General features: G+C 44.4%; 1 protein-coding gene across 1 annotated transcript in view; it reads right to left on the minus strand.

The window, feature by feature from the left end:
• The window catches only part of MYO10 (myosin X), a 274,244-nt gene that overhangs the window by 137,057 nt on the left and 112,887 nt on the right, over nt 1–24,300 (minus strand). Inside the window, exon 3 of the mRNA XM_033178828.1 lies at nt 21,370–21,528. Within this exon, the coding sequence (XP_033034719.1) occupies nt 21,370–21,528 (159 nt within the window). The remainder of the gene's footprint in view (nt 1–21,369; nt 21,529–24,300) is intronic.

A 24,300-nucleotide genomic window follows, 5' to 3' on the forward strand; every position in this document is an offset into this window, starting at 1 on the left:
GCACCATTTATAACAGCCAAAAGGTGGAAACAGTGCCAAGGTCCATCATCAGACGAATGGATGTGGCATACCCATACCATGTAATATTACTCAGCCACAAAAAAGAATCAAGTGCTGATCCATGCTACAATGTGAATGAGCCTTGAAGACATATTAAGCCAGACACAAAAGTTCACATACTCAGAGTAGGTTAGATCCATAGAAACAGAAAGATCGGTGGTTGCTAAGAGTAGACGGTGGCAGGAAAGTGGAGTGACTGCTTCACTGGTACAGGGTTTCCACTTGAGGTGATAAAAATATTGTAGAACTAAGATACAGGTTATATGGTTTGAATGTTTGTCCCCTCCTAAACTTGTGTTGAAATTTAACTGCCATTGTAACAGTATTAGGAAGATAATTACAAAGGTGATTAAGAAGTGATTAGGTTAGGCCAGGTGCGGTGGCTCAGGCCTATAATCCCAGCATTCTGAGAGGCCGAGGCAGGCGGATCACGAGGTCAGGAGATTGAGACCATCCTGGCTAACACAGTGAAACCCCGTCTCTACTAAAAAATACAAAAAATTAGCCGGGCGTGGTGGCAGGCGCCTGTAGTCCCAGCTACTTGGGAGGCTGAGGCAGGAGAATGGCGTGAGCCCGGGAGGCGGAGCTTGCAGTGAGCCGAGATCGCGCCACAGCACTCCAGCCTGGGCGACAGAGCGAGACTCCGTCTCAAAAAAAAAAAAAAAACAAGTGATTAGGTCATGGGGCTCTGCTCTCATAATGGATTAATGCCATTATTGTGGGATTGTGGCAGTGAGTTAGTTGCAGAGTGGGCTCCTAATAAAAGAGTTAATTCGACATGCATTCTTTCTGTCTCATACTCAAGCTTTCTCACCATGTGATGCCTTAGGCCATGACACAGCAAAAGGGTCCCACCAGATGCCAGTGCCATGCTCTTGGACTTGCCAGTCTCCAGAACCATAAGCCAAGTAAACTTCTGCTCCTTATAAATTACCCAGTGTGTGGTATCCTGTTACAGCAGCAGAAAGCATACTGAAACTGAGGTGTTGGCTGCACAGCATTGTGAATGTACTAAATGCCACTGAGTTGTATACTTTACAATGGTTAATTTTATGTGAAATGAATTTCACCCTAATTAGAAAAAAAGATCTGGTGCTTTTATGAGTAAATTCTCAGGTCCTTGGAAACATCAACTCTCTAGAAAGTCCATTTTGTGCTGTTGGAGCACTATGAGTAAGATTTGACCAGAAAAAAAAATATGGAAGTTGGGGAAAAAAAGTGTCCTACTCCTTGGGATGTCTCCATCCTCTATCAGTGCCTGGACCACAGACACTTCAGTGCCTCCTTCTACGCAACATCTGCAGAGGTGAGGGAGCAGGCAGACAATACTTGAGGCTGTGAGTGCCTGGCGTCTTCCACTACTTTGTTTAAAATGCCATGTTTGTTTTCTACCTTTTTGATAGTTGTTTACATTATTGTTGTTTTTTTCTGCTAAGTATCAAAAATGTTCATTTGTACTGTGAAATACATTCTTATTTTTTTCTCTACTTTGACAGTACTGTCACTCTTTATGCAGCCAGGTAGGTCAGAGGAAGCTGACAAGCAACAGTCAACACTCAGTCAAACAATCAACATGGCGGGCTCAATTAAGCACCCGCCAATCCTCTTCCTCAGTTACAAGCAGAGGGTGAAAGCCACAGTCATGGGCATTAAGCTTACTATTAAATTTAATTAATTAATTATTAGGATATTCACCCATCAACACACCTCTTAAAAAACGACATGCCCATATCATTTTGCATGTCCCATTCATGACATGTTTGTATGGTTGCTGTAAAATTCTAAGATGAGCCCTTTTTTCTTAAGGCACTGATTTACTCATAAAACCATCACTAAAACGTCTTACACAGCTTCCTTTGAAAGAGTGATCATTTTTTTTAAACCATATTCCTCCTCCTGGTTGGGGAACCTCACTAGCCATAGAGCATCCTTTTAAGATACTGCTTGTTCTGACAGTGTGGATGACATGGGCTTGGAATGAGGGTAGAAGACAAAGTGGCATTAAGCCTGTTAGCAAAGGTGAAGATGCAACATCCAAAATGGGCTCATGCTGGACTTTTTACAGTAATTCACAGCACATCTTGTCCAGTGAAATAGTTTTTAAATGTTTCAGGATGTCAATGTGGTAGCTGTGGCAACTAGAGTCCTCTCCACCAGAATCAGCAGTGCTTTAGAAGATAAATAACTTTTTTTTTTTTTTTTTTTTTGAGACTGAGTCTCACTCTGTCATCCAGGCTGGAGTACAGTGGCGCGATCTCGGCTCACTGCAACCTCTGCCTCCCATGTTCAAGAGATTCTCCTGTCTCAGCTTCCCAAGTAGCTGGGATAACAGGTGTGCGCCACTACGCCCAGCTAATTTTTGCATTTTTAGTAGAGAGAGGATTTCACTATATTTTGGCCAGGCTGGTCTCAAACTCCTGACCTCAGGTGATCCACCTGCCTCAGCCTCCCAAAATGCTGGGATTACAGGCGTGAACCACTGCGCTCGGCCGAGAAAGGACTCTTAACAGCAGATGCTTCCTGTGGAGGCAGCCCACAGACTCTGCAGAATTATGTGGCATCCTTGCTGATGGTCATGCAGCCCACAAAAGGCATCAGGATACTCTCCTCTCCTAAGCCAAGTCCATGCCACCCCGCACTACTGCCACCAATCAATTGCTGAGTCACCATCTTTCAAGAGAAAAGATAATCGGGCATGCTGTGAAACAGAACACTTTACCAGATGGCTTCAAAAAGCACACAGTTTGAGAGTGAAAGACCAAAACCAACCAGTTGGTTTAGTTATAGAAGATGTTAATCATGGCCAATGACCAGCACAGCTCTGGTGGTTGCACTCTTTTCCTGCAATAATATTGATCTTCGTATCTGACTCTCACAATAAAATGCATGCTTCATCTGTCATTCAGCCAAGTGAGTTACCATGAAAAAAATATGGTCCCTCATTACTACACATTGTCAATACATTTAAAATTCCAGCCAGCTACAGTGGGTCATGATTATAATCCCAGCACTTTGGGAGGCCAAGGTGGGAGAACTGGCTGAGCCCAGGAGTTCAAGACCAGCCTGGGCAATAGAGCAAGACCCCCATCTCTACATAAAAATATATTTTTAAAATTCTGCATAAATATTAATATACAGAATTTTGCTGCTTTATCAAGAAAGCCTTGATTTTCCCATTTTGACGGGAAACTTCTGAAGGGCACAGCACATGGTCTTACGTTCTTCATCCAGGTTAGGAACCTGATTTCATCTTTTCTTGAGGATTTTGGGACTCATTCAGGCTCTCAGCCCATAAAAGCGATGCCCACAGCAACTGAGGAAGACACTATCTTCTAATCTACACTGAAACCACTCCAGGCTCCTAGGCTTCCACTGTTCTCCCATCTGCTTGGCCGCACTGCACTGGTTCCTTCTGAGCCTTGCCAGGCGCCACCCCCGTGGCTATGTTGGAAGGAAATGCCAAATCTCCTGTGGAATGAAAGGCTTTTCCCTCCAAGAGCCACTATGTCGGGGCGGGGGGTGGTACTGAAACATGTTTTCAGGTAAAAGGTCGTTTGAATGCATGGTTAACGTTAACAGAAAATACTAAACCAGGCTTTTATTTTGCTTTTCATTTTACACACCACATATTGCATCAAGTGAAAAAAAATTCTTTTCCAAAAGATCTGCATTTCAGTACATTTAAAACCTTTCACCTTTTGAAGTAAGTAATAAATAAAAGTTATGTGCACCCTAAAAGCTGCCTGCCTCGGACGCGTGACGATCCTTCGTGCCTCATGATCTACTTTATAGCTTTAAACTGGACCACGAGTTGAACTCCCCAAATTCCTCAAAAAATGTCCAGGACCCTTTCTGCTTGTTGAGTAGAGAAAGAGCACTTAAATATAAACAGCTGCTACTGATTTTTAAAGATCAATCACACATTTATTTATTTTTGAGACAGTGTCTCACTCTGTTGCCAGGCTGCCGTGCAGTGGCACAATCTCGGCTCACTGCAGCCTCTGCTTCCTGGGTTCAAGCAATTCTCCCGCCTCAGCCTCCCAAGTAGCTAGGATTACAGGCGCCCGCCACCACACCTGGCTAATTTTTGTATTTTTAGTAGAGATGGATGGGATTTCACCACATTAGCCAGGCTGCTCTCAAACTCCTGGCCTCCCAAAGTGCTGGCATTACAGGCATGATGAGCCACAATGCCCGGGTAAGATCACACATTTAATGGCACATGGCTATATTCCAACATTACTCTTTCTAAGTATGTAGGCGCTACTGCTGTGGTCCTTCTCGTTTTATGATTCATATTCTAAAAAGAAAAAAATCATACTCTATAAAAATTTCTAAACCTATAGTTTAGGCCATATTTAGTACTCTAAACAAGAGAAAACTAACATTCATTCATAACATGTCCTGCATCTGCTGTGTTCAAGATTTTCCTTATGCAACAAAAGCCAAAATTGACAAATGGGATCTAATTAAACCAAAGAGCTTCTGCACAGCAAAAGAAACCACCATCAGAGTGAACAGGCAACCTACAGAATGGGAGAAAATTTTTGCCATCTACTCATCTGACAAAGGGCTAATATCCAGAACCTACAAAGAACTCAAACAAATTTACAAGAAAAAAACAAACAACCCCATCAAAAAGTGGGCAAAGGATATGAACAGACATTTCTCAAAAGAAGACATTCATACAGCCAACAGACACATGAAAAAATGCTCAGCATCACTGGCCATCAGAGAAATGCAAATCAAAACCACAATGAGATACCATCTCACACCAGTTAGAATGGCAATCATTAAAAAGTCAGGAAACAACAGGTGCTGGAGAGGATGTGGAGAAATAGGAACACTTTTACACTGTTGGTGGGATTGTAAACTAGTTCAACCATTATGGAAAACAGTATGGTGATTCCTCAAGGATCTAGAACTAGAAGTACCATATGACCCAGCCATCCCACTACTGGGTATGTACCCAAAGGATCATAAATCATGCTGCTATAAAGACACATGCACACGTATGTTTATTGCGGCACTATTCACAATAGCAAAGACTTGGAATCAACCCAAATGTCCATCAGTGACAGACTGGATTAAGAAAATGTGGCACATATACACCATGGAATACTATGCAGCCATAAAAAAGGATGAGTTTGAGTTCTTTGTAGGGACATGGATGCAGCTGGAAAGCATCATTCTCAGCAAACTATCGCAAGAACAGAAAACCAAACACCGCATGTTCTCACTCATAGGTGGGAACTGAACAATGAGATCACCTGGACACAGGAAGGGGAACATCACACACCGGGGCCTATCACGGGGAGAGGGGAGGGATTGCATTGGGGGGTTATACCTGATGTAAATGACGAGTTGATGGGTGCTGACGAGTTGATGGGTGCAGCACACCAACATGGCACATGTATACATATGTAACAAACCTGCACGTTATGCACATGTTACCCTAGAACTTAAAGTATAATAAAAAAAAAAAAAAGATTTTCCTTAAACCCACATCCTCCAAGCACTTTCTTATTCTTTTTTGTATATTTTCACTAACTCAAGGATGCTTTTTCAAACTTTCTATACCATGTATAAAAAATATTCAGTAAACAACAGCCAAAAGGTAGAAGCAACGCATGTGTCCACCAATAAATGAACAGATACAAAAAACGTGGTATATCCATAGAATGAAATTATTCAGCCCTAAAAGGGATGGAAATTCGGACTCTTGCTACAACTTGGATGAACCCTGAAGACATTATGCTAAGTGAAATATGACAGTCACAAAAAGATAAATGCTGTACGATTCCACTTGTATGAGGTATCCAGAATACTCAAATTGATAGAGAAAGTGGAAATGTACAATTCCACTTATATGAGGATCCAGAATAATCGAATTGATAGAAACAGAAAGTGGAAGGGTGGTTGCCAGGGGCTGGAGATGGGGACAATGGGGAGCTGTTGTTTAATGAGTATGGATTCAGTTCTGCAAGAGGAGAAGAGTTCTGGAGATTGCTGCATCGTAATGTAAATATACTTAACACTACTCAACTGCGCATTAAAAACGGATGTGATGAATTTTGTTCATGCATTTTACCAGAATTAAATTTTTTTAATTTAAAAAAGAAAAAAATTGGGGCCGGGCGCGGTGGCTCACACCTGTAATCCCAGCACTTTGGGAGGCCAAGGCGGGTGGATCACAAGGTCAGGGGATCAAGACCATCCTGGCTAACACGGTGAAACCCCGTCTCTACTAAAAATACAAAAATTAGCCAGGCATGGCTGGGGGGGAGCTGTAGTCCCAGCTACTCGGGAGGCTGAAGCAAGAGAATGGCGTGAACTTGGGAGGCGGAGCTTGCAGTGAGCCGAGATCATGCCACTGTACTCCAGCCTGGGCGGCACAGCGAGACTCCATCTGTAAAAACAAAAACAAAAAGAAAAAAAAAAGAAAGAAAGAAAAAAGAAAAAAAACAGTAATACTGGGAATTCTGGTATTGGACAGAATACATTAACCTCTTTTTCTAAGCATAAAGAGAGATTAAAAACAAGCACAGACTTGAGAGGAAACAACAAGAAACATTATGCTCCTTAACTTTAAATAAAAAGTTTTAGAAGATGGGTGTGGTGGCTCACGCCTGTTATCCCAACACTTTCGGAGGCTGAGATGGGAGGATCACTTGAGTCCAGGAGTTCGAGACCAGCCTGGGCAACACAGTGAGATCCTGTCTCTCAAAAAAAAAAAAAAAAAAAAAATTACCCATGTGTGTGGTAGCACATGCCTGTAATCCCAGCCACTAGGGAGGGTGAGGTGGGAGGATGGCTTGAGCCCAGGAGGTCAAGGTTTCAGTGAGCTGTGATTGCGTCACTGCACTCCAGCCTTGCTAACAAAATGAAACCTTATCTCTTTAAAAAAAAAGGGGGGGGGGCCAAGCCTGATGGCTCATGCCCGTAATCCCAGCAGTTTAGGAGGCCAAGGCGGGAGGATCAGTTGAGTCCAGGAGTTAACCAGACTGAGCATCAATGTCGAAACCCCATCTCTATGAAAAATACATTAAAAAGTTAGCCGGGTATGGTGGTACCCACCTGTGGTCTCAGCTACTCAGGAGGCTAAGGTGGGAGGATCACCTCAGCCCAGGAGGCAGAGGTTGCAGTGAACCAAGAAAGTTTTAGCATATACACCTTCAAATTTGAAACCAAATTAAATAAAAATGTTCTGGTGACAAGCTATAGACTATTCAGGAAGAGAGAACAAAAGGCACTGAGATTTTCAGGGAGACAGAGTTCCCTGAAATCTCAGAGTTCAAATAATTAATAAATATGTTATGTTGTGGCTGGCAGTCAATTCAGCAAATGAACTCCCACAAACCAACAAGGCCATCAAACGACCAGACTTAATTGGAACCAAAACTCAATAATCTGAAATGTCTTCCTTAAAAAGCAAAAAAGGAAAGAAAATGTGTGTCTGGCTGGTACAAAGAAAGAACCTGATTTCTTTTCTTAAGATTATAGAAAATTTTGCCTCAGTGTATAAAAATTACCCAGTAGACAATAGCCCAGTATTAATTACTCATTAATAATTCAAAGGCCTCCCTTAGACTATCTACCTCCATTGAGTACCAGGGGCAGAACAACGAAGTGACATTTCATAATCCTATGGCCAAAAGGATTGTTTACACATTCACACACCCACTCATTTGCTCCTCCATAACCCTGTGATGGGCAGCAGAGGCCACTGCTCCTGCCTCTTCTCACAGGTAATGGAACCGGCAAGAGGACAGCAATATGTTGTCCCTACGGTCACAGAGCCAGTGAGTCAGAGCAAGGGGGGCAACCCTGGATTTTTGAGAATGTGCCACATTGCGGATCTACAGCGAATGCCTTCTCCATCACCCATCCATCCACAGGACTCTGTCAGCCTCATCACCACGGCTGACGTCTCCATGCCCTGTGTGTTCCACTTTTAATTAACTCCAGAGCAACCCACCCACCCACTTCATCTGTGCTGTCCTGGTCTGCTCAGGGCCTCACCTTGCATTGACTAGATTTCCACAAAGGCTCCTTCCTCTGAGATGTCCCTCACGGTCTTACCCCCTTAATCCAATCACCAAAAGGTGATACAACAGGCCAAGCCCTAATGAATCATGTTGTAACAGGTCACCGAAGGGGGTGGGGTTAGGGACGTCAGCTCACAGAAAGACTTCACTTCCTACTGGGTTTTTACTGTTTGTGTCCATGCACATGACAAATGGCACTTCTGAACCTGCTAAAACAGGGATGTAAAATAACACTGGCAATCATAGTCATAGCTCCCAATCGTTTATTTCAAGGAAGACAAATTATGGCCATGCACAGAGGCTCAGGCCTGTAATCCCAGAACTTTGGGAGGCCAAGGCTGGAGGGCGGCTTGAGCCCAGGAGTTTGAGACCAGCCTGGGCAACATGGCAAAACCCCATCTCTACTAAAAATACGAAAATTAGCTGGGTGTGGTAGTGCATGCCTATAGTCCCAGCTACTTGAGAGGCTGAGGTGGGAGGATCGCCTGAGCCTGGGGAGGTTAAGGCTGTAGTGAGCCATGATCACTGCACTCCAGCCTGGGCAATACAGTGAGACCCCACCTCAAATAAAATGATTTGAAATGTCAAGGGTTCACTGGCAAAAATAATTACAGTCAAGGACATCTTATCCCGCCCATCTTAAACGTACCACCTCACTCTTCACTTTGCATGGATGACATTGTCACTAAAGTATAGGCTGCACGTGTAAAAGGTTCACTAAGTACTAAGAAAAGTACAACATGTAGTGTGAGTAAAAATGGCAGTTGGAAGTGGGGAAAGAGCCAGTTTATTAAGTGTCCAGTGAGGCAAAGATAAAGTGTGGTAAGAACTCTTGGCTGGGTGCAGCGGCTCATACCTGTAATCCCAGCACTTCGGGAGGCCAAGGCCGGCAGATTACTTGAAGTCAGGAGTTCGAGACCAGTCTGGCCAACATGGCGAAACCCCGTCTCTATTAAAAATACAAAATTAGCCAGGCATGGTGGTGGGTGCCTGTAATCCCAGCTACTCGGGAGGCTGAGGCAGGAGAATTGCTTGAACCCGGGAGGCAGAGATTGCAGTGAGCCGAGATCATGCCACTACACTCTAACCCTGGCAACAGGGTGAGACTCCATCTCAAAAAAAAAAAAAAAGAAAAGAAATCCTAAGGTCCATGAGACAACATTTGCAATGGGTTCATGTCATTTGTCACTCTATGAAAAGGTATTGTTACCGCTCCACAAATGGCCATGATGATGTCATGCAGTTTAAGACCGTGGACACATGCAGCCCCCAAACACGAGGCGGGGCCAGGTACCGGCTTCCTCATGTTGGATTTCAAATTCCACAAGAAAAAATAAGCTGGTCGGTTTAATGGCTTTTCAGAAATAGAAAGTACATTCTATTTTGAAGCACATAAAAACATTTCCTTGTCAGAAAAGTTCCACATAACTCACCCCCAAAATACATTCCCTTGCCCATTTTAATAATTTGGAACAGCTGCAGCACAAATTGCTTAAAAATGTTGGGAGAAGCTCACTTCATTTCTTCAATCCAAAATCTACCAAGTCAAGGTTTTCAAAAGGCCTAAGGGTATAACACCTAGTATCAAATTTCACACCCCAAAAAATCAAGTATCATTTGACTTCAGCATGCATACGTATATCAAAACATCATGCTGTATATCTTAAATACAGCCAATCATTTTTTTTTTAAATCAAGTATAACTGGCCGGGTGCAGTGGGTCACGCCTATAATCCCAACACTTTGGGAGGCTGAGGAGGGTGGATCATTTGAGGTCAGGAGTTCGAGACCAGCCTGGCCAAAATGGCAAAACCCCATCTCTACTACAATTAAAAAAAAAGAAGGCCGGGCGCGGTGGCTCAAGCCTGTAATCCCAGCACTTTGGGAGGCCGAGACGGGCGGATCACGAGGTCAGGAGATCGAGACCATCCTGGCTAACACAGTGAAACCCCGTCTCTACTAAAAAATACAAAAAACTAGCCGGGCGTGGTGGCGGGCGCCTGTAGTCCCAGCTACTCAGGAGGCTGAGGCAGGAGAATGGCGTAAACCCGGGAGGCGGAGCTTGCAGTGAGCTGAGATCTGGCCACTGCATTCCAGCCTGGGCGACAGAGCGAGACTCCGTCTCAAAAAAAAAAAAAAAAAAAGAAAAAAAATTAGCCAGGCATGGTGGTGGGCACCTGTAACCCCAGCTACTTGGGAGGCTGAGGCAGGAGAATCACTTGAACTCAGGATGTGGAGGTTGCAGTGAGCCAGAGGTTGCAGTGAGCTGAGATCACGCCACTGCACTCTAGCCTGGGCCACAGAGTGAGACTCCACCTCCAAAAAAATAAAAAAGGCTGGGCTGTTTGCCATGTTGGCCAGGCTGGTCTCGAACTCCTGACCTCAAATGATCCACCCTCCTCAGTCTCCCAAAGTGCTCGGATTATAGGTGTGATCCCAGCACTTGGGGAGGCTGAGGCGGGTGGATCACGGGGTCAGGAGATCGAGACCATCCTGGCTAACACGGTGAAACCCTGCCTCTACCAAAAATAAAAAAAGAAATTAGCTGGGCGTGGTGACAGGAGCCTGTAGTCCCAGCTACTCAGAAGGCTGAGGCAGGAGAATGGTGTGAACCCGGGAGGAGGATCTTGAGGTGAGCCAAGATTGCGCCACTGCACTCCAGCCTGGGCAGCCTGGGCAACAGAGCCAGACTCCATCTCAAAAAAAAATCAAGTAGAACTAAGAAAACTTACAGTGACTCAGTGGCCTCATACAGGGTGCTCATAGAGACCAAGGGACCCAGGTTGGATGTCACAATCCCAATGCAGAAATAACTCATCTAAACAGCATGGTTTGGTCAAGTCAGAAGACACCAAGTCCACAGCCCTGAAGCACCTCCCCTGGCACTGCTTCACTCCCCCTGGACTATAAGATTCTGATCAGTAACAACAAGGGATCCTCTGTCACCCCACATGACCACTATGTGCTACATAAATCAGAGGTATGCATCATCGCTATTGTTAACGAAAATAAAACCACAATGCTTTTCGTCATGTAATCCTGAAAAGCTGGATGTAGAAGATACAATTTGAAATGCACTGGGGAAATGGGTTATTTAAAGTCCATGCTATTGCAGCTAAAGGGAAGAATTGTTAAGAAGTGAGATCCATTATCCAGATTTACTTCGTACTCACCAACTCCCCTCCCCTTTCCTTCTCTCTCAAACACCTCGGCTAAATATGGCAGTGACTTACTTCCTAAATTTTTATCTTGAGTGCAACTTCAGCTGTAAGTTCTACTTCCATATGTTCAGTGGTCCACTGGCTCAAACTCAACAGACATGGCTAATCTCCCCCAAACACCTGTTACTTCACACAGTTACAATTTGACAAATGGCACCACAGCCTACCCAAATGAGTAATCCAGTAATCCTACAGAAATTCAGCTTACTTGCCCCTCTAAACCCAGTTAAACACTTAGCATCTACCTCTTGGTATCTCACACACTAACCCCTCCTGACTGGAAGCCCCTCTTTTCTCCTCCACCACCCTGTGGCCAAGTGACGCTTCCCCAAAACACATGGTTAAAGTTGTCCCCGACGGCTTTCATGAGTCCGTTCAAGCGCACTGAGTTGCACAGAGCCGTTCCTTCCTCCATTGCTCTCGACCGCCTTGCCAGCCAGCAGCATGCAGCCTTTGTTCTGGCATCTAGAATGTTCTGCTTTGGATATTAAATAACAACGCATCACGCTATTTCCTGTCTTTCCACATGATGGTCTGCCACCAGGACAGCCACCCTCCTTCTTGGCCAAATTCCTCTACATATGCTCAAAACTCAAGCCAACTATTAATAGTACCTCAGGAAGGAATCATTTTCTGACCCTCTCACTCCCTCCTCCTTGTGACCCTCCTCCTGTGTGTTCCCATGTAAGTATTTTTATCACACCCACTGTCACCTGAGCTGTTGTTCATGGTTGCCTGTGTCTGTCTTCACCCATCAATTAGGTGCCTTTCATTTACTCAATCTTCAACAAGCCATTCCTGTAAGCCAGAGTCATTCTGCATCCTTGGAGTCTAACACAGAGCCTGGTACCCAGGCAGGGCGGCATCAGCATCGATATGCTGAGGACACGTGATTCCACCACCAATTCACCAAATAAAATTCATGTTTTAACTGTCTTCTAGCGCTTTATGCCCACTACCTTCTATATAACCAAATTGTTTGATGCTGTCCAATTAAACAATTAGAAACATTTCAGCCAGGCATAGTGACTCATGCCTGTAATCCCAGCACTTTTAGGAAGCCCAGGTGGGAGGATCGCTTGAGGCCAGAAATTTGAGACCAGCCTGAGCAACACTACAAGCCTCCATCTCTACAAAAAATTTTAAAATACAAAAAATTAGCTGGGTGTGGTGGTGTGCACTCATAGTCCCAACTACTTGGGAAGCTGAGGTAGGAGGACTGCTTGAGCCCAGGAGTCGGAGGCTGTGGTGAGCTATGATCGCACTGCTACACTCCAGCCTGGGCGAAAGAGTGAGGTCTAAATAATAATAAATAAAAATAAAAAATAAACACTTAGAAACGATTTTTTAAAAATCATGAAGTATTCAAGTTTGTTGAAAAGAAAACCATCACAAGAGACAAGTTGTTAACTGAAGTCAAGGTCTTCAATGTAGAGGCTGGCATTTCCATTTCACTTGAGTGAATTTCTAAATAAAATTCTCTCCTGATTGAAAGGAATCTATCTTTTTTTTAATTATTATTATTGAGACAGTCTCACTCTATTGCCTAGGCTGGAATGCAGTGGCACAATCTCGGCTCACTGCAACCTCCTCCTCCCAGGTTCAAGTGAGTCTCCTGACTCAGCCTCCTGAGTAGCTGGGATTACGGGCATGTGCCACCACGCCGGCTAATTTTTGTATTTTTACTAGAGATAGGGTTTCACCATGTTGGCCAGGCTGCTCTCAAACTCCTGACCTTGTGATCCACCTTCCTCGGCCTCCCAAAGTGCTGGGATTACAGGCATGAGCCACCGCACCCGTGCAATCTTTTGAAAGGAATCTAAACCCAAAGAGAGAGAAGGAAGAAAAAAAAATCCACAAAAAAACAAGTTCCAAATTGCCACTCTCATGTGCTGATGTGGAAGTGGCCACTCCAGAGCATAAATGTTTGGTAAAGTTTTAAAATACATATAGTCAGACAGATGGTTATAATCATCTTTTGGCTATGAGTCTTGATTTCATGTGAAAAAAAAAAAAAAAAACAGAAAGTCCCGACAAACTGCACTGTGTTCATCTGTCCCAAGAGCACTCAATGCCAAGACAGTGCTAATCAACCAACCACGCGGCCTTCAGGCCACGCTGCCTCCGTGAGAGGCGCGCTATGACTTGACTAGAGCCTTGGAAAGGGATGGAAACAAACCAACCAAGTCTACCTTGGAAAGACACAACTCAAGAAAATGAAACACAGATTTCAATTTGCAAGATTCCCAAACAGTCCACTCCACGGCAGGGTATGCCCAGCCCTCCCATGGCAAGCAGGCCGTGACTTCCCTGCAGGTGAACTCGGTTCAACCAGCTGCTAAAATCAATCGGTCTTTCACTGGCTGATGCCTGCTAACACATTTTGTCTGACAGATGCAGGCTTCAAGTTAATTCAGAAGCAACATCAAACACATTTGCAGATTCGGGCTGGAATGCCACCTAACCAAAGGAGGATATTTCTGAAACACCTAAAAATACATCAGCTGTGAAGCATAGTTCGTGCTTACAGAAGCATTTATCTTTAGAAAGAGCCCCACTTCTTAAAATTGGCTCCTTTGATTCTGATCTCTGTGCTGTTTGTTCGGCAAGACCAACAAACTAACCGAAAGGCTGGGTGGAACAGGGAATAGCTTCCTCTGGAGCCAGCCTCGACACCATAATTGCAGGCGAGCGCTGAAGTTCCCTGTAGCTCTCCCCGTGATGTGGTTTTGAGCCATTCCTTAGAGACTGGGAGAGGAGTCTCCTCCCCACAACTGACCCGGAGCTCCACAATCCCTATAATGAAGAGAATGTGCTTCTCTTCCATTCAGCAGGAAACAAAACTGCCACACCTCGGAACCTGGCAGCCCTTCCACTCTGGCCACTGAGCTTGCCTTCGGTACAACAGAAACTTCTCCTGCTCTTGTCAACATTGTGCTTAGATGCTGGGTACTTAACAATTTGAGATGATCCAGGGCCAGAGAGCACAGAAGACAGAAGACCTAAAAAACACTTATTCTCACTCTGCTCAGGAGCTTCCAGGATGGTTAAGTGCCACGTTTTCACAGCCACAGCACTTGACAAGACCGGCAGACAGTGACATGCAGCCTCTTCCTTCACCTCCCTCCCTACAGTCCCCACGACTTTTCTCCCATCTCTACCCTGGTCTAAAACCCTCAGCCCTCCCCCACTGAATTACTGCAACAAGCTCTCAGCCCGTCTGTCCTTTCTCGTCTCACCCATATCACTTCCCTCTTAAATCTTCTAAAACGTTTCTTAGAGAAATTCTCCTTTCAGAAAGCTTTAAACAGGCTGGGTGCTGTGGCTCTTGCCTATAAATCCCAGCACTTTGGGAGGTCAAGGTGGGAGGATGGCTTGTGGTCAAGACTTCAACATCAGCCCGGACAACATAGCAAGATCCCAGTCTTCACAAAAATTTTAAAATTAGCTGGGCGTGGTGGTGCATGCCTGTAGTCCCAGCTGCTCTAGAGGCTGAGGTGAAAGGTTCGCATGAGCCTGGGAGGTCAAGGCCGCAAAGAACTATGATTGCACCATTGCACTCCAGCCTGGGTGACACAGTGGGATCCTGTCTCTAAAACAAAATGAAGGCCAGGCGCAGTGGCTCATGTCTGTAATCCCAACACTTTGGGAGGCCAAGGCAGGCAGATCTCCTGAGGTCGGTTCGAGACCAGCCTGGCCAACATGGTGAAACCCTGTCTCTACTAAAAATACAAAAATTAGCCGGGTGTGATGGCAGATGCCTATAATCCCAGCTACTCAGGAGACTGAGGCAGGAGAATTGCTTGAACCCGAGAGGTGGAGGTTGCAGTGAGCCGACATCACGCCACTGCACTCCAGCCTGGGCGACAGAGCAAGACTCCGTCTCAAAAAAGCAAAAAGAAAAGAAAGAAAAAAGATAACTTTAACAAATATAGTGGGGTCTGTGTATCATCAACCCCAAACTTTCCAGGTGAGCTGTAAGTGGGGGAGGGATGTTCTGGCACCACTGATATCTTAGGCCAGATGACTCTGGAGCTGCCCCAGGCACTGTGGTACGCTTCTCAGCATCCCTGGCCTCTACTCGGTAGATGCCATTAGCATCCCTTGACCGTAGCTATGAGACCAAAAATGTCTTTTAGATATTACAAAATATCCCCAGGGCAGAATCATCCTAGGTGGGGAACCAATGGTTTAAGGCTCCTAACCCCAGGCTGCCCATCCCACCTAATTTCTGCACATTCCCCAGCAAGCATCTGACTCCACGAGCAAAGGCAGCCTTCTCCGCTGCAGTGAGGCCACAGCAAACTCACTCTCATCTCTCCATCTTCATGTATGGTGTTTACTGGCCTTTCCTTCTCATCAATTCTTTTTTTTTTTTTTCTCTTTTGTTGAGACAGGGTCTTGCTCTGTTGCTCAGGCTGGAGTACAGTGACACCATCTCGGCTCACTGTTGCCTCAACCTCCCCAGCTCAGGTGATCCTCCCACCTCAGCTTCCTGAGTAGAAGGGACTACAGGGGCATGCCACCACGGCTGGCTAATTTCTGCAATCTTTTGTAGAGACGGGACTTCGCCACATTGCCCAGGCTTGTCTTGAACTCACGGGCTCAAGCAATCCTCCCACCTCAGCCTCCCAAAGGGCTGGGATTACAGGCATGAGCCATCATGCCAGCCTTTCTACCCAACCCTGATTGATCTCATGCCTTTGTAGTATCACCACCACCACCACCTCCACAGGGCTTCCTGAGCCACCCATAAGTTACGTCTCTGTACCACAAACACACACCCTGCTCCTCCTCTCCTTAGCGGGTGTGTATTTATCCTCGCCAGGTCTTAGCAGGCGGTGGCAGCAGATGAAGAAGTCTAGGCCCTCATCAGACCCTTTCTAAGGAAGGGGGCAATCAGGAGAGAGTCAACCCCCTTCCCTCCAGGCAGCAAACCCATAGCCAAGATGTTCAGGGTAAAACCTGGGGCCCCTGGCTGGGAACTGGGAGCTGAGCAGGGCTCTAGTCTTGAAGTGGACAGAGGAAGGATAAGGTTGGCGAAGGGAAGTCTCAGGCAGGAAGAGCTTGGGAGTTCCAGGAAGAAAATCTAGCAGGGGCACAGAAGGCGGGGCTTCTGCACAGGCAGTTACAGCTGGCGCAGAGCGGCTCCAATCCAGGTACTGCAGCTTAAACCATGCAGTCCAGACCTACGGACACTGGCATCAAACTCAGTACGGCCTCTGTCCCCTCAAGGACAAGCGTGGGAGAGGGATGCACCCACAGGAATAGCTAAAGAGCCCAGCGGTAAGGTTCAGGGGCTCCATAAATAAGCACAGTCAAACCCAAGCCTGTGTCATCCTCACATAACCCTCAATGACAGGCCTTCAGCTATCCAAGGCCATGTGCTGTGAGCTGGCCTTGGTGTTATCTCCCCACTAAATTGCAAGCTTTGAGGCTGGGGATGATGTTGTAAACTTCTTCCAAATCCCCCTTAAAATGGAGTCAAGTTCAAGGCAGGAACTTTCTAAATAAACACTTGTTGCTACGGGATGGTTAAGATGGAGAGACAGGTACAAAGGTTAAAGTTCCCAGAGCTTTCACTTCTTTTACTTTAAAACATCCCTGTTAGAGGGATTATGGTATCTGACCTTTGAAAACACGTTAATTTTAAAAACTAGTGTTCAGAAAGATTCAGTTATCAATATAGAGCCAAAGAGGAGGTTAGTGAAGGAAAGGGGGAGTCAACTCTAACTTGACTATTCTGGGTGCTTTTATTTTTTATCACTTTCTACCCCATTTCAATAGAAGATGCCAAAAGCTACAAGAAAAAAATTTTCCTGGTTTCTGACAAAGTTCTCAGATAAAAAGACCAGTCCCCAAGGAGAAAAAGCTAACAGAACTCCTTAGCAAAGAATGGCAGCCTCTCTACCTGGCGATGAGCCACTAGCCAGCAACCCATGGAACCTGCCAGCTCAGCACAGAAAGTCAACAAATAATGGAACATCCAGACACCAGCAGGGGGAAAATGCCATAGGAGTCCCTCCTCAATGATATGACTCAAAGGAGACAACCTGGCTGGATGCGGAGGCTCATGCCTGTCATCCTGACACATTCGAATGCCCAGGCGGGAGGATCACTTGAGCCCAGGAGTTCAAGACCAGCCTGTGCAACATAGCAATGTTTTATAAATTTAAAAAAAAAAAAAAGGAGGACACCTATGGTGGGCAAAATAATGGCTCCTCCCACAAAGACATCCATCCACACTCATCCCAGAGCCTGTGACTAGATAATGTCACATGGCAAAGGGGTTCTGCACAGGTGATTACGAAGCCTGAGATGGGGAGATGATCCAGGGAGGCCCAATCTAAGGGACAGCCTTTCTTGGCTGCAGTCAGAGAGAGAGAAAGAAGACAGTGGAAGAGAAGGAGGAAAGATCTGAAGCCACGAGAGGGAAGCAACACATGGTTACTGGCACCGAAGCCGAAGAAAGGGAGCCACAGATCAGGAAACCAGGGAATGTGGACGGCCTCTACAAGCTGGGAACAGCCCTCAGGTGACAGGCAGCAAGAAAACAAGCAACTCAGTCCTACAACTGCAAGTAACCAAATTCAGCCAACAGCCACAATGAACAGGAAATGGATCTTCCCCTAGAGCTTCTGGAAAGAGACGCGGCCCTGCTGACACCTTGATTTCTGCTGTGAGACCTATGGGACTTTCGACCTACAGAACCATGAGAAGGCAAGTAGCTTTGTTCTTTTAAGTTGGTACACTTATGGTAATCGGTTATCCAGCAATGGAAAACTAATGCAACATCTCTGGACCAATTCAAGTCGTTTTATTTTTTTTCTCTTTTAAAGATATAGACAGGCATTGCTCCAAGCCAGGATCCCATGTGGAGAAGTGGTGGCTATGCTGACAGGTGGGCGGTCTTGTCTCAATGTAAGCGGAGTTCAACAGATGCTGGCATCACCAGTAAATGGCTTCAATGATAATTTTAAAAAATCATGGTGGCTGCTTTATGAATAATACACAATTTTGCAAGCCCCAAATGGAAGGTCTACAATGGCATAATTAACTGAACTGAACTGCAAACTGGATGCACAAAAATCCTGCGGCTTTCCCCTTAGAAAGGAAGAAAATGACCTTATTCCAAGACCAAGATCTTATTTATAGTATTTATTGGGCAATTTAGCTATCAGGTTTAACATCATTATCATGAAAAGAGGAAAACAAATAAAAAACTTTTTAAAAGGCTCTGCCTTTTAAACCCCTTGTGTAGTTTTTTTTTTTTCCTTCTAATTTACTTACTTTTTCTTGACTATTGAAAATGTACAATAACAACTTGTGTCCAGGTGGGCATGCTGGCACGTGCCTGTAATCCCAGGTACTCAGGAGGCTAAGGCAGGAGGATCACTTTAGCTCAGGAGTTTGAGTCTAGCCTGGGCAACATAGCAAGACACCATTACAAAAAACAAAAAACTTACGTTTTTTCTCTAACGACAGCAAAGTATGAGTTTGAAAATACAGACTGAGCATCCCTTGTATGAAATGCCTGGGACAAAAAGTGTTCTGGATTTCAATATTTTTTGGATTTGGGAATATTTGCGTACTATGCACTGGTTAAGCATAATTTAAGTTAAATTCAAAATCCCAAATATTTCCAATGAGCATTTCCTCTCAGCATCATACCAGCATGCAAAATGTCTTAGATTTTGAAACATTTTTTGGATTTGGGGTTTTGGATTAGGTATAGTCAACCTATCTGCACCTACAAGAGACATACACCAATAAAAAATTTTAAAAGCCAGGTTCACATTTTATCAACTACAAGACTATTTGTAATACGAATGGCATTTATTTTATAAACATTTATTGCACAACTACCAGGTGCCTGGCAGTGTCCTTGGCTCAAGGAAGACAAAATAAGTCCTTGACAAACCTAGCAAAGAAACTGCTATGTAAACAAATAGTTACACGACAGTGTCAAATATTTAATACTAACAACAACACATGCACAGTGCAGTGGTCATGTGGATACCTATGCAGTGGTATTCCATGGGAAACAGGTAGTTCCCTGGTCATTGACAAGGAGATTTTTGAGATGGGAACAGAGAAATAAATGCGCATTATGTCAGCTCATGCAAAACACAGAATGCATCGCCACTTTCATATCAACATGTATAAACATTACCTTTTATGAACATATGGTAACTATTTTAATCTAAAGACTGAGGACAAGCTAGCTCAGCAAGTCAGAGGACTCAGCATGATTGAATTTCTCTGGACAGGGCTGTTTGAAAACATTTGGCAAACATTAGGTCAATCTGACAAAAAAAAACACTTTCACAGTGTTAAAAAAAAAAAGAAAGGCAAATACACTTATTTTTTTTTTTTTAAATGAGGAAGATTTAGCAGTGTAAACCCATAAATATCTAATTCTTTCTCTTTCCCAGCTCCTTTGTCAGTCTAAGGGTAGATAAATTGGAAGAACCTGAATATTAAGCATGCCTTGAGTTTCAGTTAGCATGTACTATCCATTTGAAGGCTGATTTTATTTATTTATTTATTTATTTGGAGATGGAGTTTCACTCTGTTGGCCAGGCTGGAGTGCAGTGGTGTGATCTTGGCTCATCGCAACCTCCGCCTCCCAGGTTCAAGCGGTTCTCCTGCCTCAGCCTGCTGAGTAGCTGGGATTACAGGCATGCGCCACCATGCCCAGCTAGTTTTTGTATTTTTAGTAGAGAAGGGATTTCACCATGTTGCTCAGGCTTGTCACAAACTCCTGACCTCGTGATCCACCCACTTTGGCCTCCCAAAGTGGTGGGATTACAAGTGTGAGCCACCATGCCTGGCAAACGCTAATTTATTATTAATCATAATCACAACCATATTGGCAAAGAGAAATATAACTCCTAAAGAATAAAAATTACTAAAAGATCAAGAGTTTTTAAAGTATTATTATTTCGGCTCAAAAATTATACAAATTTGAGCTGGACAAAAGAAATAAACATATATAACCAGTTGCCTTTAGTTTCCTATAAAGACTTGCAAACAGGCAGATGGAAAAGGGGAGAAAACCTGCAGGTTAACTGATCCTGACAGATAATGCAGTACCTGTATTTTAATGTCAACAATTTATTACAGAAGTGATTTTTAAATATTACTTCATAATAGAGGGAGAGTCACATTTCATAGAAGTTGAGAGAAAAATGTGCATGACCACTTTTTATGTATTTCTCCATTCAAAATAGCAAACAGGAATCTCACAACTTAGAAAGATGGGTTCCCTTGAATGTAAGTATCACCCTAGGGTGGGCTCCAGAGCCAGAAAAATAATTGAAAATCCATAGAAAGAGAAAAATCCAGAAAAGACAGCTTAAGTTCAAGTACTCATGTCTACAAGTTAACATTTTCCCTCGGTCAGTCTAACAACTCCGTGACTTCTTTCCGTAGCAGAACACTTAGAAACTGAATACAACAGAGCATATTCACAAGAAGCAAGGTCAAACCACCTCGATGTGCAGAAGCCCCTTCCACAGAAAGTAAATCCCACTAATAAAATCTAGGCAATAAACTCTAGGAAAACATGATTTATTGACCCAAGTTTCTAAATTGGCAAATCCCTTAAAAACATAGTTTTACAGCCTGGTGTGGTGGCTCACGCCTGTAATCCCAGCACTTTGGGAGGCCGAGGCAGGCGGATCACGAGGTCAGGAGATCAAGACCATTCTGGTTAACACGGTGAAACCCCGTCTCTACTAAAAAATGAAAAAATTAGCCGGGCGTGGTGGCGGGCGCCTGTAGTCCCAGCTACTCGGGAGGCTGAGGCAGGAGAATGGCGTGAACCCGGGAGGCGGAGCTTGCAGTGAGCCGAGATTGCGCCACTGCACTCCAGTCCGGGCGACAGAGCGACACTCCGTCTCAAAAACAAACAAACAAACACAGTTTTAGTTAGATTAACAAGAGTTCTCAAAAGGCAGGAAATACTCCCTGAAAAGAAAAGTAAGCATTTACTCAAACGTGAGGATCTTTTTAAAGGAATTACAATTGGAACTTACATATATTTGATTTCTCTTATACCGCTGGAATAAGTTATACATGATGGAGCCGCCGTGGAGCTCTGTCAAGGACGCCATGTCATCCACGCCCTCCTCGTTCGTGGGGTGCATGGCAGTCACCTTCTGGTGGGTAATTGTGCTCTGCTTGTAAGTGAATACCTGAGGGAGGGAGAGGAATTCAATTATTTTATTATCAGCAGTAAGTGGTTTTTCACACAAGTGTCCCAAACTGACAATACAATCTCGGTATAATTTCAGCAAAAAGATTCTAAATTGGACAGTAAAAAATAAAAAATCTTTTTCATTTTATGTCACCTATATATTTGTCTCTCTGTGTATGTGTGTGTGTATATATATATATGCTTTTTTTTTGTTTTGTTTTGAGGCATGATTTCACTCTGTCACCCAGGCTGGAGTGCAGGGGCATGATTACAGCTCACTGCAGCCCCCACCTCCAAGGTTCAAGTGATCCTCCCACCTCAGCCTCCCGAGTAGCTGGGACTACAGGCATGCGCTACCAGCCAGCTAATTTTTGCATATTTTTTTTAGATACAGGGTTTTGTCATGTTGCCCAGGCTGGTCTCAAACCCCTGGGCTCAAGCAATCCACCTGTCTTGGCCCCTCAAAGTGCTGAGATTACAGGCATGAGCCACAGAGCCCAGCTGTCACCTATATATTTCTAAAAGAAGCAATTATTTTGACCGGTGCTATTAGATGTTCCTAAAAGATATTAGTTCAAGTACGAACATCTTTTGGGAGTCACAGAAATTATAAACTTATAGTTCACTTCTCTGCATTATTTCTCCATTTGATATAAATCAGTAACAAGACACTTTCCAAGTTTTAGAAAGTAATTTGGTTTCCCTATATAATGTTTCATATTGAATCATATAATTTCAAAGCTTTATAATAGTTATTCCATTTAAGTATTAATTTAAGTACTTTAAATATGATATACATTCATATTGATTAAATAGTCTATGTATCTGTTCAAAGACTGGAACGTATTATCACAGGAATATTTGGAAAATCTTTTTGGACAATATTCCCTTTCAACTAGGATATATAACATTTGTGTACTCTCTTGGCAGAACAAATGCACTCTGATTTAAAATAAAATTTTTTTTTTGTTTGCTCAAGAACCTATCTTTTTTAAAATTCCAAAAATAGCAATGAGCGCTATAGACATGTGGCAGCATGTACATAAGGTGACTCTGGTACCGTCAGGTTGCTGAATTTGCATGGATTTCTAATGTCTACTCAGTGCTCTTTGTCCTAAGTGATTTGGTTCAGGATTAACCACCTCACATTAAGCTCCATCTGTTGACCAAAGCTTGACCAGCTTTATAAACTCAAACAATAACAAAACCATTTGATTGCAGAGTTCCACTCCATATTTACTCATTTACTATAGTTGGTAGTTTTTAAATACTTGGATTACAATCCTCCTTTAAGTAAAATAAAAACATCAAGAGATTTGAAAAAAAAAGGATGTAAATAACATGAAAAGTGCTCAGCCTTCAGACACGCACACACTAGCATGTGCATGTCTGCACACAAAACAATTTTCTGCAATCATATGTGTGGAATCTTTTTATTGGAGAGGCTATTTTTAGATACTGACTGGCTGCCTACATGGCAACAAATGGCATGTTATTGCAAAGGAGAATGACACACTAAGAAACGCAAAAGTACCAATCCAATGGTTTTCATGAGCCAAGACAAATGGCATGTTTCATTCTGCTAGAGAAAAATTACAACTTCGGCAGTAGCATTTCTGCCACATGAACCACAACAGTTGGTCAAGCCGGTCCTGAGAAACTGCGAGGCCAAGGTTGGGACCCACCCATCTCTTATGAAGAAAAGCCACTGTCCCCAGCTGCTTCCTGGGCTCAGACATCCACCAGGAGAGGAGACAGTCCTGGTGGTCCCATCTCATGGCAAGGTGGCCAACGCTGCTACATGAGCCCCACAGGGCTGGCAGAGGCCTGGGGCCACCTAGGGAGCAGGGTAGAAGCGCTTCGCACCCAGAATAACAAGGTGTTAACGAAAGCACAAGGTCATTCAAGAGTGAAGAAACATATAGACCCTTTTTTTTTTTTTGAGACGGAGTCTCGCTCTGTTGCCCAGGCTGGAGTACAGTGGCCGGATCTCAGCTCACTGCAAGCTCCGCCTCCCGGGTTTACGCCATTCTCCTGCCTCAGCCTCCGGAGTAGCTGGGACTACAGGCGCCCGCCACCTCGCCCGGCTAGTTTTTTGTATTTTTTAGTAGAGACGGGGTTTCACAGCGTTAGCCAGGATGGTCTCGATCTCCTGACCTCGTGATCCGCCCATCTCGGCCTCCCAAAGTGCTGGGATTACAGGCTTGAGCCACTGCGCCCAGCCATATAGACCCTTTTTAAGTTATCAACACGATGAAAGTTAAGAAACAGAAACTTAGACCGCAGTCGAAACAGCCTTGGGGCAACCTAGAAATTCCCAGAAGTTAAACAGCTAGAACGCCCTGCCTTCCCCCAGCACGCCACATCCCCGTGATGCCAATCCAGGCACGTTTTCAGAAGAGCTACAACCAGACAGGTACTTGTGTCTTCCAAAGAAAGTGCCGACCAGGGTGGGGCAGAAACAGAACTTGCCTGCTGGTCAACTCTCAGCCAACCAAGTAGTATAAAGAAGGGCCTGTGCCACCTGCCAGCTCCTGGCACACTCCTGAGGCCTCATCTCACTCTACTGGCTCGAGGCTCCTGCCAGTACAACTCGAGTTCCCTTCCCAAATTTTCTTCTAAGCAAGAAGACAGGGCACTGAAGCCAGCACAACTATCTCCCCCTCAAGCCCCTACAGACTCACCACCGGCAAGTCCTTCTCAATGTGAAAACAAACAGCTTCTACCAACTGTCACTCTACGTATACTGAGAAATCCAGATTTTGAAGAT

The sequence above is a fragment of the Trachypithecus francoisi genome, unplaced genomic scaffold, assembly GCF_009764315.1.
Source record: "Trachypithecus francoisi isolate TF-2019V2 unplaced genomic scaffold, Tfra_2.0 Lachesis_group2, whole genome shotgun sequence".
In the NCBI taxonomy this organism is placed as follows: Eukaryota; Metazoa; Chordata; class Mammalia; order Primates; family Cercopithecidae; genus Trachypithecus; species Trachypithecus francoisi.